A 17802-nucleotide genomic window follows, 5' to 3' on the forward strand; every position below is an offset into this window, starting at 1 on the left:
TGTTCGCGACCCACAGTGCGAACGAAGAGCAAGTGGAAACATAAAGTAATACCCCTTCTAACTATCCAATCCTTCTCCCATTCGACCCACTCCCTTCCTTTCAGAACACAGTGTGTGGTGTATGGCACGAACACATCCAGCCCCGAATATACCGCGACGTAAACAGTATATACAGACGCAATGCATAAGAAACGAACGCATACAACTAAATAGGTGCATACAGAAATTCCCTCCCAATATATTCATTCAAATTCCTACGTGTAACCAAGCAACATCGCTTAATAAACCAGTGTTAAATTGTTATTCAAAAGGCTTTTATTCTACCGTTAACGTGTTCCAACCAGTTTTTTTTACAGAGTGTAATTTCTGAGCTATCGCTATCGAAATTTCCTTCAGGCGAAGGATCCGGCATCCCTCAATGGTGTGATCCACCATTTTTTGGTCCTTCGAACCGGATCACAACCGGTTTTTTCAGTTGCAGTTGGCAACTTGTGGGATTTTCCATTTGTGAAAAAAGACATTGACTGGTTTTGCTCATAGTGACCGTGTGAAACAAATGAAAAAGTGTGATCGAACAAAGTCGCGCATGGGAGCGTATCGCTTTAACGTGTCCGAACGTGTTACGAGAATATAAATAAAGTGTGCAAACTTTACGAGCTTGTTTGAACGTTTGTGTGACGATTGGGTGTGAAAAATCAAAGTGTTTCTTAAGTAACTTATGCCAATGCAGCACACACCAGTGAAAATAAATCCTAAAGAAAGGATGGCGGATTTGAAAATGCTGACTCATTTGCGTGGCCAAGCGAAAGCAAAAATCACACGCATTCGTAACGTTGTCGAGGCAGCCGCTGGTGCGAGTGTGATTGAGTATGATGCCGCACAGTTAAAAGTGTATTCGCGAAATTTGGAAGGACATTTCCAAGAATGTGTGGGCCTTCATCATCAAATTGTTGCTATGTCTCCGGTGGAAAAAATTGAAGATCACGATCAATGGTACCTCACTTTTGAGGAACAATATAACGAGACGTGCATCCTCGTAGAGAGAATGGTACAATCGATGTGTTCAACCCCAGTGTCCAATGCTCAACGTGTTGAATTGCCACCAATTGATAACCCTCGCATTATCGTCCAGCAGCAACCATTGAAGGCTCCCATTCCAACCTTCGATGGTAAACCCGAACATTGGCCACGATTTAAGGCAATGTTTTGTGACGTCATGCGAGCTTCCACCGATTCCGATTGCATCAAGCTCTATCATCTGGAGCGATCGTTGGTAGGAGCTGCTGCCGGCATAATTGACGCTCGAACTTTGAATGACAACAATTATTCCCATGCATGGGAAATATTGGAGGAAAGGTTTGAGAATAAACGAGTAATCGTGGATACTCATATTCAAGGATTGCTGAACCTCCAGCAGATGTGTAGTGAGAACCCAACGGAACTGCGAGAGCTCATCGATGAAGTAACTCGACATGTCGATGGATTAGCGGTGCTGAAGGAAGAGTTAGTTGGAGTTTCTGAACGCTTTGTGGTAAATCTCATGACTGCAGCTTTAGATAAAGAAACAAGAAAGATGTGGGAAGCATCTGTTCCACACAAAGCAATTCCGTCCTACGAAGATACAATTAATTTTTTGAAGAAACGTTGTGCCATCCTCGAACGCTGCGAAAGTGCACCGTATAGCTGTCCAGCGAGAGCAACCGATCCAGTAAAGAAGCCCATCAGCTTGATTAAAAGTACAGCTACCATCACTGCGAACAAGGACGCTACCTGCGAACTGTGTGCTGGTGCACACCATAACTTCAGGTGTGAGGTTCTCCGTGCGATGTCCGTCCCGCAACGTCAATCCAAAGTAAGAGAACTGAGATTGTGTTATAACTGCCTGCGCAAAGGACATCAAACCAGCAGCTGCAACTCAACCCGAACCTGCCAACGGTGTCAAGGTAAGCACCACACACTGTTACACCTTGATAGATTTCCAAATGTCATGTCAGTTGCATCTACTGACAATCCCAATCCCTCTTCCTCTGATGCTTTGTCCCAACTTGCTACTACCACTTGCTCAGTAAGCGATACTCCACGCCTTGGAAATAGTCTGTTAATGACAGCTGTCGTTAGTGTTTTAGACAGCAATGGTAAATTCTATTCGTGCCGTGCGTTCTTAGATTGTGGATCTCAAGCTAATTTAGTATCATCTAGACTCATCGACACACTGAACATCCCACGCATTCCTGCTAATATTGAGATTATTGGAGCCAACGACAGAAGATCCACTCTGAAAGAAATGGTTAAAATTGAAATACGATCTATGCACAGCAACTTCCTAGCTCATTTGGATTGTCTTGTAACAAATAAAATAACGGGTGTGATACCTTCTCGTAAATTCGATACACGAGTTTGGCCCATGCCTTCCGGATTGCCTCTTGCTGATCCAACATTTCACACTCCCGGTGAGGTAGACCTCTTGATCGGAATCAATTTGTTTTTCAAACTTTTGATGCCAGGTCAGTTGCAATTATCTGATGAACTTCCTATTCTTCAAGAGACTCGCTTGGGCTGGATTGTTGCTGGTTCTATTGATGAGGTCAATCAATCTCAGAGCATACATCAATATTGTGTAGTGTCTTCGGAACCACTTTCCAAATCTTTGGAAAGGTTTTGGTCCTTAGAAGCTGTTGAATCACCTCCAGCACTGACAAATGAAGAGAAAGAATGCGAAGAAATTTATTGTTCCACTACGCGGCGTAACACTGAAGGCCGTTACATCGTACAGTTGCCTCTGAAGGATTCAGTATCTAAGTTGAACAATAATCGCTCCCTTGCTCTTCGTCGATTTCTCATGCTTGAACAAAGATTTAAGAAAAATCCAGAGATGAAACAACAATATGTCCAATTCATTGATGAATACAAAGCTCTCGGCCATTGTAAGCAAATATCTGAGTTTGGAGATACTCCAGAAACGCTAACGTACTATCTTCCACATCATGCAGTGCTCAAACCGACGAGCTCGTCTACTAAACTTAGAGTAGTATTCGATGCTTCAGCCAAATATTCAGGTCTTTCACTCAATGAGATCTTGATGACAGGTCCGATCATCCAAGATGATCTTTTCTCGATCCTTTTGAGATTCCGTAGGCATCGTTACGCCTGTACTGCAGATATTTCAAAGATGTATCGGCAAATAAGTGTTGACAGTAATCAAACGTCGTTACAAAGAATCTTTTGGAGGAAAGAGCCATCAGATCCATTAGAGGTTCTTGAATTGACAACCGTTACTTATGGGACCTCTAGTGCTCCATTTCTCGCCATCCGAACACTCCATCAGTTAGCATCAGACGAATTAGAACGTTTTCCCACCGCTGCGAGAATTGTGAATGAACATTTTTACGTGGATGATGCTCTTTTTGGTGCTGATACTATCGAGGATGCTATTCAGTACCGTACAGAATTGACCAAACTATTGAACTGTGGAGGATTCCCGATTCATAAATGGTGTGCTAACGAAGAAGCTATAATACAATCAATACCGGATGAAGAAAGAGAGAAATATCTTACATTTAAAGACGCAGATATCAACCAGTCAATTAAAACGCTAGGATTACTATGGGATCCAAAGAACGATGTATTTATGTTCCTCGCCAAGTCCGTTTGTTCCTTAGTTGATCCACCTACAAAAAGACGTGTGCTTTCTGAAATAGCAAAGCTGTTTGACCCCCTCGGCCTGTTGTCGCCGATAATTATGATAGCCAAGGTTATAATGCAGCAGATATGGTTAAGTCGTTTGCATTGGGATGACATGATAGATGGGAAACTACTTCAAGATTGGCATAAGTTCCGTGAATCTCTGCATCAATTGCATCAAATAAAAATTCCTCGATATGTGGGCGTACTTGCAGGAAATATCTATGAAATTCATGGTTTTGCGGATGCATCCAATCTTGCATACGGCGCATGTATCTACATTCGGGCAGTGTCCATTGAAAGTGTAAAGGTTTCTCTGCTATGTAGCAAATCGAAGATAGCTCCACTTAAGGGTCTTACAATACCAAGAATGGAACTTTGTGCGGTACTTTTGCTTTCTCGGCTGTCTTCTAAGGTTATCCCCGCTCTCAAAATGGAGTTTAATCAGATTACATATTATTCAGACAGTCAAATCGTCCTTGCTTGGCTGAAAAAACCACCGAATCAGTTGAATTTATTTGTTCGGAACCGCATCATGGAGATTACCAACCAGACACAAAACGCGCAATGGAAGTTCATCCGAACAGAACATAATCCCGCAGATGTGGTATCGCGTGGACAGTTGCCCTCAACATTAGCCAACAATCAATTGTGGTGGAATGGACCGCCTTTTCTTCAGAATCACGAGTACCACATTGAAGAACCCGATCGCTTCCCAGATGATAAACTACCAGAATGGAAGTCTGCCCTGGTATCCACAGCACTTGTTTGCCCAGATATCCTCCAGATCATGACTGATATAAGCTCCTTCAGAAAATTACAAAGAATTGTTGGTTACGTTATGAGATTTTTTCACAACTCGAAGTCACCCAGATCCGAACGAATCCATTGCCAATTTCTTACAATTCCTGAGTTGAAACATTCGATGCAAGTTATTGTAAGATATATACAACACACGTATCTAATCAATGAAATTAATGCTTTGAGATCTGGAGAACCTACCCGAAGGCTTATTGGTCTTAGTCCTATCCTAAATAATGATCTTTTGAGAGTTGGAGGTAGATTACAAAATTCTTTGTTGCCATACGAGGCTAAACACCAGCTTGTGCTACCTGACAAAAACACCATTACGGAGTCTCTCATACGAGCTCTACACGAAGAAAATTTGCATGTTGGTCCATCGGGCTTGATTTCCATAATTCGTCAAAGATTCTGGCTCCTCAATGCTCGAAACACCGTAAGAAAGGTAATAAGATCATGTGTTGTTTGCTTTCGAGCGAATCCACAACTGGTACAGCCAACTATGGGTAACTTACCCGAAGCCCGAGTTGTTCCTGCCGCTCCTTTCGCCAAAACAGGTTTGGATTTTGCTGGTCCAGTTTTCATACGTCAAGGAATACGGAAAACAGTAATCAGAAAGGCTTATATATCTCTGTTCATTTGCATGACCACCAAGGCTATTCATTTTGAGCTCGTGTCAGATTTATCCTCAGCTGCATTCATAGCAGCGCTGCACCGTTTTGTCGCGCGACGTGGTCTCATTGAAGAGCTGCACTCCGATCACGGAACCAATTTTGTCGGCGCTAAATCTGAACTGCACGAATTATACCTCATGTTCAAGGAAGACCAGATGCGGTATAAATTGAATGATTTCCTTCAACCACGAGAGATAACATGGAAGTTCATCCCACCCCGTGCCCCAAATTTTGGAGGGTTATGGGAGGCCGGTGTAAAGAGTACCAAAACACATCTCAAGAAAATTCTCGGTGGCGCATCCTTGACTTTCGAAGAGTACTACACAGTTCTGACTCAGATTGAGGCGATCCTTAATTCCCGCCCTTTATTTGCTCATTCCACTGATCCCACAGAACCAGAAGCGATCACGCCCGCTCATTTCCTCGTGGGGCGTCCACTAACAGCCATTCCAGAACCTATTCTAGAAGAAATACCAATCAATCGTTTAACACGATGGCAACATCTACAGCAATTGAGAGATCATTTTTGGCGACGTTGGTCCAAAGAATATTTGAATACGTTACAGTCTCGACAAAAGTGGACTAAGGCATCGAAGAATGTAACCCCGGGAGTTGTAGTATTACTAAAAGAAGACAATTTACCACCACAATCATGGAGACTAGGAAAAATCGTGAATGTATATCCAGGAATTGATTCTACCGTCAGAGTGGTTGATGTCCAAACATCAACAGGTTTATACCGTCGTCCTGTTTCAAAACTGGCACCGCTTCCAATTGAAACAAATTTGTCCAACGCATCTTAGTTGAGCCCGGGGGGAGAATGTTCGCGACCCACAGTGCGAACGAAGAGCAAGTGGAAACATAAAGTAATACCCCTTCTAACTATCCAATCCTTCTCCCATTCGACCCACTCCCTTCCTTTCAGAACACAGTGTGTGGTGTATGGCACGAACACATCCAGCCCCGAATATACCGCGACGTAAACAGTATATACAGACGCAATGCATAAGAAACGAACGCATACAACTAAATAGGTGCATACAGAAATTCCCTCCCAATATATTCATTCAAATTCCTACGTGTAACCAAGCAACATCGCTTAATAAACCAGTGTTAAATTGTTATTCAAAAGGCTTTTATTCTACCGTTAACGTGTTCCAACCAGTTTTTTTTACAGAGTGTAATTCCTGAGCTATCGCTATCGAAATTTCCTTCAGGCGAAGGATCCGGCATCCCTCAATGGTGTGATCCACCAAATGGCAACAATGAGAAACGTTGGGGAACGTAAATAAAATACGAAAATAGTGCGGCCCCCAATCAATCAATCAGTTTTTGGTTAATTGAAAGGTATAAAATCATGGCCATATTATTTGTCCCGCTCAACGATTCATCCCAAGCCCTGTTCTCCATAAATGGTTGTAACCTCAATTATACGCTGGTTACAAATACAATGACTGACGGGTAAATCCATCGTAAAATTCGTCAAGGTAATTAATTTGCGGCTCACTAAATTGCAGTGACGGATATGTAATTTAATTAACGAAATTAATTGGGGAATCGAACTCAGCCCAGATTAAAATACATATCTACTTACACACACACAATTCAATAAAAGTGTTTGGAGTTTTAATCACAGACTTTCATCACATGTACTTGTTGACAACGGTAATTATGTTGGTTTCACTGAATATTGCATTGTCACGACAACTGAATCATTCGGCACTTGCACTTTTATTGATGTTAACATGTTTAAATTTCATGTAATGTGTGATTTGTTGAATATGTTGGTTTTCGACATGTGTGTAACTTGAGTTAAATTTGCTGTTAGTTTTCGAAAAAAACTCTAAAGGTGTGTTAATTTGATTGCTCAGGTCTGATCATCAAAATGCGATATTTAAAAAAGTGATTTTAACCGATCACAATCGATTTGGTTATGGTTATGAATATTCTCCACCTAATGTCCGACAAGGGCTGTGGAATGAAAATAAAATAAAAGATGTTCACTAGTGCTTAACACGGAGAAAGATACACATAAATATTTCATTCTATTTATTTTTTAAAATTTATTTCTCTGGAATCGGAAGTACACGTATACATTTCAGTATACATATTAATTTCAGAAGATTTTTTTTTCTCTTCCCTCCAAACAAATCTGGCAGAATAATCTCCCAGCAAGTTAACGAAATATTCAATTTTCACATTATTTACCCTGAGTTTACTTTCAAGCATAGCTGAAACAAGTTTAGAATTTCGTCAAAACTCATTCGTGAGTTGAAATTTTCCCACCATTGGTGTGAGACAAAGTTAATAATGCAAATTGGTTATGAGATCAGTATACAAACGTTGGAATCGGAGATCAAATTAGACTGAGAGTTAAATTGGATTTGAATTGGAAAACGATTTCAAACGTTCTTTTTCGGTTAACAAAACCCAGTGAAATTGAATTCCATACTCTGCAAATATGCTTTATAGGTTATTCTGGTTGTTTGTATGATTCCAAAACGTTTTAACTTGTTTGGGAACTCTTGATTGAATTTAAGCATGGAATATTCGGTCGTTGTTGAACAAAAACAATTTTTTCACTGTCACTTTTTAAATATGGTTTAAACTTGGTCTTGTCAGAATTACATATGTGAATCAATATTTTCGTTCCATGTAGTAAAAAATAATTTTTCTAAAAGACAAATATAATAATTCTGGAATCGCTCCAAATATTATTTCCACCATTTCCACAGTGTGTATCTTTTCTGGGAAACCGGAGACCGTGAACAGAAAAAAAATGCAAATGTTACATATTGAAGCTTTCGGCAAAATGAACTAGCTCAACTCATATAAGGGCATGGAACCTTTTTTCCGAAGGGGTTTAAATTTAGTATAAACGTGATTGGAATTATAGAGACCCAACCAGCAGCTTATGACTGGTTCACGTCACAACAATCTTTTTCACCTTCGGAAGGGAAACAAATTATTGAAGTGTCGCATTCCCATTCATTTTCTCGAGAATTTCACAATGGCAGCAAAGTTTAAAATTATCCTTTCCGAGAATGTTCAGCATGCTGATAGCTTTGGCATAGTAGATAATGTTAGCACATATATCAACCTATTGAAAAAAAAGTCCCGATAAATTCATCTATTTTGAAGGGGTTCACTTTGAAAAGTTTCACGAGTCACATCATGTTATTTGTTGATTGTCGTGATGGAGTATTCAAAAATTGGAAATCCAATGAACCAGAAATAAAGAACAGCGCTGTAAAAATATTGTCCCAGAATGTGAAGTGTGGACACACTTCACAACTAATCACAAAAATATCATTCATGATAATACATTTTTATCTTGTCTCAAATGAAATATGTTAATTAATATACTCCTCATATGATCTGTTATATTTTCACTTCTCAAAATAGCAAAGAAAGCTAGGAAAAGCTTTAATTTTCACAGGAGGAAAACAATGCCTTGGGAAAACCTGGCGGGGAACTTTCTCAAGAATGTGCACAATTCATGTTTTACTTTCACCCACGAATCAGCACTGCTAATGTGGACACATCTGCCAGAGCGCCATCATCCGAACAGATACGCGCAAATATGCTTGTCATCTGGAATCATAACCCGAGGGAATGTAATTTTGCACGCACGAGGCGTATGAAGTTTCGTGGAAAAGTATATTCTCACAGGGAAACAAATGAAGCTTGAATCGAGAGTTCGTTACATTTGGTGGGCGAAGGTTGATGATTAACGGCTCTAAATAGAATTGGATGAATTCCTAGAAGAAGATTGAATCTGCCGTTAAATTTCTAAGGAAGTGCGGATGGAATCTGGAAACATATTTGTACGGCATTTGGGCGAATAAAAACGTATATTTTCTAAGTAACAGTTCAATTGAACTTTTTATACTCATAAGGTTACATTCATTCGACCTTCTAACCAAATTAATGTTATTTACATTTGATAAAGTGATACAGGCTCACGAAAAATTGTTTGAAATTTAGTAAAAAGTGAAAAAGTAAATACGAGATCTGTTCTTTCTATCGTATCGCGATTTTTTCATTTCCGTGGGTTACGTATATTCAATTTTTGGTGGCGTTATGTTGGTGCTCATGTCTCTTACTTAAGTCAGACCATTTCGAACGTTTTTGGCAGCTGCTTTGCTTACACGTATTCTGTCTCGTCTTCGATTTTTGCCTATTAACCATACACCCATGATTCGTAATCAGTTATGATCTTCTGGTGCAAATTTGGATCATTGCGGACAGAGTCCAACAGCTCCTTGGCGAATTGAATACGAAATTGAGTAATTTTGGTACGAATTTCGCGGCGGCCCGTCTCAAGCCCAAATTATTGGTAAAAATCGAATAGCTCAAGTCAATCGACATGTTTACATCCTCAGCAACTTCTGTGTCGATTTGAAGATTGGACACTACTATATGGTCGGTGTTCAATCAGACCAGACTAAGTAACACAATTATGATTTCAGGTAAATCGAACACCAAGCTTTAATCTAAGTAGTTTTCAATCATTCTCCCCAATTGTCTTTCTGCAGTTCTTAGTTACTTTTGTGACTCATGTAACTATTTTGTTACAAAAAAAACTCTTTGAGGTCAATCAAGAAGGTTTTACGACTGGATATGTGTATTTGGCGCACTCTGACTGAATCAAAACATATTTTTCAGAGGTTTGGTCCACTAGGACTGATCAATTTAATGACGAAATCATATCATTCATTCTGTACGTAGTCGACGTGGATTTTGAACTGTAGAATTTCTTCCAACACTAAACTGCTTCAATGACTTGAAATAGTTTTTTATTTACCCAAAATAATCGATTAACATTACTTGAAAACTACCTAACAAAATTTAGTCTAAATAATCATCCTTGTCGTCATCCTGCTTTGAATTCTTGTAATATTCATGGTGGATTGAAGGGAAATATTTCAAATTGAGCATGTATGGGCAAAATTATCTATAGCTGGCGAAGTACACATATTTGCTTCTGTGTATTTCCCACCCGAACATGCAAATAAAAAGTCGTATGAATTATTTTTTCAGACGGCAAATCGAATTGCAGAAACACTAGAACCAGAAGTGAAATTGCATATCTATGGCGACTTCAATCAAAATAAAGTAGACTTCATTCCCGATAATGATAATGAATGCATTCTACTCCCAGTCGTCGGGGAAAATGAAACCCTACAATATATATTTGACGAAATTGCACATCTCGGTGTTAACCAAATAAATCATGTAAAAAATTTCCAAAAATATTATCTAGACCTATTATTCACTAACATCACCGACGACTTTTGTGTGAATGAGTCCATGACTCTTTGGAAAAATGAAAAATTTCACACAGCAATTGAATACTCAATCTTTATACATAATAGACAATTGCCCATCGACTGGGAGTATGAAGAAGTACCGGAATATAACAAGACGAACTTTGAAGCAATCAAATGTAGCCTACAAGCCATAGAATGGCAAACTTTATAAAACAGCGAACGAGATGTCAACTTAACTGTACATATTCTTCACGAAATTCTGAATAACATAATATCAGAATTTGTGCCGAAGAAAAGAAGACGAAGAAATTCAACCAGCAAATATCCTATTTGGTTTAACGTTCAAATAAGAAATCTAAAGAATAAAAAACAAAAAGCACATAAAAAATGCAAAATGGACAAAAGTCATCAAAATTTGCTTGAATATCAAAATATTTCCCAAGAATTAAATTTTGCAATTAAAAGTGCACACGAAGAGTACAATAGAAAGGTCGAAACTGAAGTCAAATCATGCCCGAAGAAATTCTTTAATTACGTAAAGTCTAAGCTCAAAAGCAATAACTTCCCATCGCAGATGCATCTCGATGAGGATGTGAGGAATTCTTCGAAAGAAATTTGTAATCTCTTTGCAAATTTCTTTCAGGAAGTATATACCACATTTTTCGAAGAAAATCGCGATCGGAACTACTTTTCATTTTTACCGGATTATCCAAATGACATATCGGTGAACTATCTTTCACAACAGGAAATATGCCATGCACTAAAAAAATTAGACGGAACAAAAGGACCAGGACCTGACGGAATAGCACCTATATTCCTAAAGAACCTGGCTGAGGAACTCACCCTTCCCTTACATTGCATTTTCAATATGTCACTACAAACTGGAATATTCCCAGAAAAAAGGGAAACAATCTTTTTTGGTAGTTATCTTTAAATCAGGCGCTAAATCTGACGTACGTAATTATCGTGGAATTGCCATTATCTCTTGCATTCCTAAACTATTCGAAGCAATAGTCAACGAAAAAGTCTTCCAACAAGTAAAGAATAGAATTACGTGTATGCAACATGGCTTCTTCAAAGGCCGTTCAACTGCAACTAATCTGTTGGCTTTTGTGACTTTTATTTTGAATGCAATGGAAAATGGCAAACACGTAGAAACTCTTTACACTGACTTCAGTAAAGCATTTGACCGCATCGACATTCCATTACTACTTTTCAAATTGCAGAAAATAGGAATGGAACAAAGACTCTTAAACTGGCTCAATTCTTATCTAAAAAACCGTGAACAAATTGTTCATTTTCAAAATTCTCTTTCAAATCCAGTAAAAGTCACTTCGGGAGTCCCACAAGGCTCTCATCTTGGTCCTCTTCTTTTCATTCTGTACGTTAATGACATCTCCTTCGTTCTCAAGCGTATCAATGTACTTGTGTATGCCGACGACATGAAGCTTTTCGCGGAAATTGGAAATGAAAACGACATCGAAGCATTTCGAAACGAAATACATGTATTCCATACTTGGTGTGATAAAAATCTACTAACACTGAATGTGAAGAAGTGCAACTCTATAACATTTAGCAGAAAAAAACATGTACCAAATATTGTAATATGTCTTGGAAATCGAAATGTAGAAAAATGTGAAATAGTCAGAGATCTAGGCGTCGTCCTGGACTGTAAACTCACATTCATAGAACACTACAACTCTGTAATAAATAAGGCGAATAGTGTGTTAAGTTTTGTCAAACGTTTCTCACATAACTTCCAGGACCCATACACAATAAAGCTTTTATATATTACATATGTAAGGCCTATTCTGGAATACTGTAACATCGTTTGGAACCCGTATATGGTCGTACATGAAGAACGCATTGAGTCAATCCAGAAACAGTTTCTTCTATTTGCGTAAACTCAACTGGACCTCATTTCCACTTCCTTCATATGAAGCACGTTGCATGCTCATAAACATCCAAACACTAAAAGAACGCCGTGAATTTGCAATGCTTTCTTTTGTTAATGACCTAATTTCGCAACGAGTACAGTCAGCTGAATTACTAGAAAAACTAAATTTCTATGTACCTGGGCGTCAACTAAGAACGCGAAATTTGTTTCTAACCAAAACATCCAGAACAAATTATGCAAATAACGCCCCTATCAATCGCATGATGCGTATATACAATCAGCACTGCGAAATAATTGACACAACAATGAATAAAAAACAGCTAAAAAGAAACATGTACCGCAAAAATAATATTTAACCTAAGAAAACATTGTAACATTAGTGTATAAGTGTGTAGTCTACATTTGTTTGACGAAAATTAATAAATAAATAAATAAAAAATAAATGTGATGAATGATATCCGTGTATTTTGCTTTCGAAATACCATGACCATTCAGATAAAGCGGGCACAACCCATGTCGGTGTCTACATATTTTTGGCGGGTAATACGGACATATAGTGGTGGTGAAATGGACAGTTATATAATATACGAAGCGTAAAACTTTATCGCTCTCGAGAGGAATAATTTTATTCATCCAAAGCCTAACCTCATCACGAATGTCCGTTAAATATTGAAAAAAATCCGCCTAGATATGATATTGTGCAGCAACAACGCTAAGCATCTGCTAGGCAGTCCAAATTTGCTAATTTTTTTTTACGATTTGGGATTCCGTTGATAGATGCGTTTTTCGCAGTCCGTCGCACAATTATATCAATAACTAGCTGACCCGGCAAACGTTGTTCTGCCATATAATGTAATTCTAGCGAATATTTTGGTTGGCAAAAATAACGAATATACTTCAAGAGAGTATGTATGTTATCGTTCAGATCTGTAAAATAGATATTTACAGCGAAACATCCATATGATTGCCTCTTATTTTCGAATGTTTCCCTTTTTATTTTAAATATCCTTCTTATATATAAAGATATGCATAGTCAATTTTTTCGAATTTTTCTAATCATCTCGAATATTTTCCAAAGTACCGTTCTGAATCATATTTCGGACGCTTAAGGTATATGATGTAGCAAACAGGTCTAAACTTTATGCACAGGTTTTATTTGGTTTATATTTTCAATAAATTAGTTCAATATGCTTCTGAGCTTTCTACTTTGGTACCTATTTGATTGAATACATAATAAAATCATCGAAAGAAATGCTTTTCAAATGAAGCGAATTAAAATCAAACTTCGGACACTAAATCCAATTTCGGACAGATTTTATTCAAATTACGGACACTTTATTTTGTAATTTTTTGAACGGAAATTACGTTACACTTGATTATATTTTATAGTCAACTGCGAAACACTTACCAAGCAATCTCAGTAAACTGTTACTGATGATGAGAACTGATGAAACACGGGAAAAATTTAAATATTTATGAACGGGTAAATTCTACGTTCTCACGCTAAGGAAACGTCAAACACAAACGATAATGAGTAGTGTTCTAAGATTTCTGCGGATTATGTTATAATTCAAATGTAGTTCTAGTGTGAAATGATAGTGAAACCAAGGGATTGCTCTGAGGAAGCAATTGTGGTATTAATTTGATAGTTATATCATCAGTGCATTAAGCATTTCAAGATATTAGAACAAAGTGTCCGAAATATGATTCAGAACGGTACTCTATGGGCCTGATTCTCGAATACACTACGAATACACTTCACGGTGGAAACGGAATGAAACGCATTCTCGATGACAACGATACAGTGTCGACATCTGGATACGAGATTAGTTTCCCACTAAATTTATCATTATAATATCAAATTATCTTCAGATGAAATTTTTGTATGAGATTATTATATCACAAGAAGAAAACAAAAGTTTTCCACTCACATTGAATACCAGTTTCATACGAAGAGGTTAATTTTCATTAATGATTTTTTATTTGAAAAGTGCTCATTCTGCCTGAAAACTCATCATTATCTTCGCTTCACTAACTCGTAAAACGTAGTTCAATGGGCACGCCGTTTCCACCGTGAAGTGTATTCAGAATCAGGCCCTATCATTCTAATTTGGGTGAAGACAAACTCACAAAATATATGGACGACGTAGATCTGATCAGCCGTTCTCCCGTGATGATGAGTTATACTTACGTGGGAAAAATTCCTTATATATATAGATATAACTTCTTGGCATGGAACCAAAATTATGCATATAGTGGTTTCAGAGGGAGGAGGAGGGGGTGGCTAGCATAACTCAAGAACTTATCAAGCAAATTGAACCAAAATTTGCATATGGAGGTTTTAGAGAGCAATACATGTTTCTATGGTGGTTCGACACACCTACCCCTTCTTTAAGGGCAAGGGGGCTGCCATACAAATGAAACACAAACTTCTGCATAACTCGGGAACTAATCAAGCAAATGGTGCTAAATTTAGGATGTAAGGTATTTTCTGTACGAGAAATGTTTCTAAGATGGTATGACACCCCTCCCTTCTTTGGAATGAAGAGGGGTCCCATAAAATAATACACTTATTTGAACCAAACATGACATTTGAAAATCTTCGGAAAACTCTGAAGGAAAATAGGTAAATTTGAAAAATTAAATCCGCATATGTTCTACAATTACATATTGGCAAGCGTTGTTAGTCCATTTGATGTTTGCGCTAACGCAATTGATTTTCGTTCGAAAGTGGAAATGGATTTTAATGTGATGAAACGAACTTCTATATCGTCCTCTATCTAAATAAATAAAAATGGATCGCCAAATGTGTTGATAAGAGCAAAACTCGAGAAAGAGATTATCCGATTTAGGATGTATTTATTCTATCATTTTTTTCTGTTCAAACATTTATTCCATGTAACGGAAAAAAATGTTATTTGCAAGTGGTTGAAGAATTGTATCTGAAAATAAATTTATATTATAATGACGAGTTTTGGTAGAAGTACTTGGAATTTTATAGTAAAAGGTTATTTTAAAGGGTAGATTAGGAGATCAATCAATGAACAGTTCTGCGATTGGACCCATGAACGTGCGCTTAGTAAAAAACGTGGATGTGATAACGAAAAATAAATTTTGGGCGGGACGAAGTTTTCCGGGTCAGCTGGTGTAACTATACAAATCAACTGCATGTCCATATTACCTTCACTGTCTGTCAAAAAAAAATCTCAAAAATCGAAACAAGTATTTGTGTGTCACAAATTCATGGCCGCAATAAAATAACACATTCAAAAGATTATTTTAAATACGAACGATTCGGTCCGTTCCGATTCATACTTCCAGAAAGTATGAAGCAAAGATTATTGATCCGGAAAACTATAAAACTCTTCGTTATACCAAAGAGTACACTGGAAATCGGATTAAGGAACGCTGCTCATTCACAAAAAAGATGCAGCAGCTTTCTCTTCAAAGAAGAAGAACGAATTATCGTGGGGTGGAAATTTTAGGAAATGTCGTCTAAAATTTCAGAAAATTTCATCTCAGCAGAATGGAACAATAACTTTATGAAAAGACACCTGGTACTTTCCAAGAGCTTTGCTACTAACTTGGTCCAGCGGAAAGTTGTGTACGAAGACGATAGTCGCACATGATTATAATCGACTATAAATAAATGATTAAATAAATTTCATATCCTTCGTTCATTATTGATGTTGGGTTTATGAAATGCGGCTGACAAATTGTGACCAGGATTAAAAGCAAAAGTGTCCGGCATGTAAATCATGATTTAAAAAAGTGTCCGGATTAGAAATCACGGCACAATGACGAGATTTAAAAATTTTGAGCAAAAACAACATGATTTTGAGAAATTCTGTTATTCATAACTCACAACAATGCCCTCTAATTCTCTAGAAACGTTTATTTTCCATGCTATGTTATGTCAATATTTTTTGGTAATTGAAATTATCAACGCAAGCGCTTAAGTATCCGGATTTCAATGCATTTTTGGTTTTGGTTTACTCTGATTAAACTTTCACATAATTTTACATCACACATTATTGTACTCATTCAGAAATATTGAAGAGGTTCGCTTCAATTACTGTACCAATTGGAATTGAAAGTCAATACCTCCCGTTGTGCTAGAATTTGGGTATTTTTCCTGTATCATATAAAAAATCATCCTTTTTGGCTGGTTTGTCATTTGGATCACTACATTACTTCCATTCCGAAGGAAGGATGTCAGGAGTGAGCTTTGAACTCGTGACCTTTAGCGTGACATGTCAGATCGCCTCCTCGAGTCATCAAAAGACTATTTTAGGAAAAACACAACACCACAATCAGAACACACATGCTTATTCAGTGAGTCGTTAATTTATTTGATAATACTGTCATAATTCCTTATTCCCACTCGACCCGGTGTTGGAGCCAACAAAGCAGATCGACGTAATAAAAATAAAATTTAATTCAATCTCATTTTACGAAATCGTACAGTCCCTGATTATAAGGAGAGATAAAATCAAATAAAAGTAACAGCGGATCCTTTCAGAAGTCAGAGCACATAGAAATTTGTGATTCGTTCCCTCTGTTTTCGAGCTGGACTGTGCCAAAATGTATGAATTGGCTGGAGGGAGGAGGCAATGATTGCCGATGGAGGGCGATTTCCAATAGCAAAATTGGCTTTGTTGATCTTACTTTAAGCCTCGCCCCTTCGTTTATGTCATTATGAAGATTGAGTATAACAACATGGACTAGCATGGAACGAAGGATTTGTGTACTGTACAGTATAACAGAAAGAATTATTCGTAAAAATGCCACATTTCAAATGCAAACAAAACTGGGAGCTCACGTGGGTCAAATGTTTTTTTATATTGACAGGATTCATGCATATATCAATTAAAATTCCATGCTTTTTTTACCGAAAGCGCACCTGTTTCATGTGGAATCTGTTTGACTTCATTTCATCAACAATCAGATTCCAGACTAAGTTGATCATAAAATTTAAATTCCCCGGTCAACCTGTAATTATGTGACTGTTCTGTTCTTCTAGAACTTCGTTCCTATGGTGTTAATTTTACACCACAGCTCCCAAATTATGCCATCATCCAAACGCACCGTCGGCTTGAAGGACTTCATTTCAGAAATCTGCCAACGACTTGATTGTGATAAATAACAATCGTAAAAAAGACGTTGGTGACACTCGGAACTCGCGTAAAGCGTAATTTGCCCTTGGCGGCGGTAACTGTATTTGAGCAAGCCAGTTACGAAAAATGTGTTTTGTGTAATACTTTCAAAACGCCACTTGTTGCCACAAAAATACTTCTATCGCACAAAATGAAAAAGGTTACTGTCGGCCGCCCATTTTGCCAGAGGCTATGAAACATCTGCCATCTTCACAGGGACGAAAATCGTTCCGCAAAGAGTAAGCTCGGGAAACATTTTTTCCAGATTGCCCTTCATCATATTTTGCTCATTTTAAGCCGAATTAACTTAAAATGACAAA

At 37.8% G+C, this 17802-nt stretch overlaps 1 protein-coding gene across 1 annotated transcript; it reads left to right on the forward strand.

Moving 5' to 3' along the window:
* Positions 1–763: 763 nt before the first annotated feature.
* Positions 764–5959, forward strand: LOC129766150 (uncharacterized). The gene has a single exon (XM_055766616.1). It carries the CDS (start codon positions 764–766, stop codon positions 5957–5959), a length of 5196 nt encoding a protein of 1731 aa, XP_055622591.1.
* The last annotated feature ends 11843 nt before the right edge of the window (positions 5960–17802 follow it).

Source organism: Toxorhynchites rutilus, chromosome 2 (genome assembly GCF_029784135.1).
Source record: "Toxorhynchites rutilus septentrionalis strain SRP chromosome 2, ASM2978413v1, whole genome shotgun sequence".
Taxonomy (NCBI): Eukaryota; Metazoa; Arthropoda; class Insecta; order Diptera; family Culicidae; genus Toxorhynchites; species Toxorhynchites rutilus.

Excerpts from the sequence above, each read along its gene's own strand:
- LOC129766150 (XM_055766616.1), top strand. The coding sequence starts at position 764 with ATGGCGGATTTGAAAATGCTGACTCATTTGCGTGGCCAAGCGAAAGCA.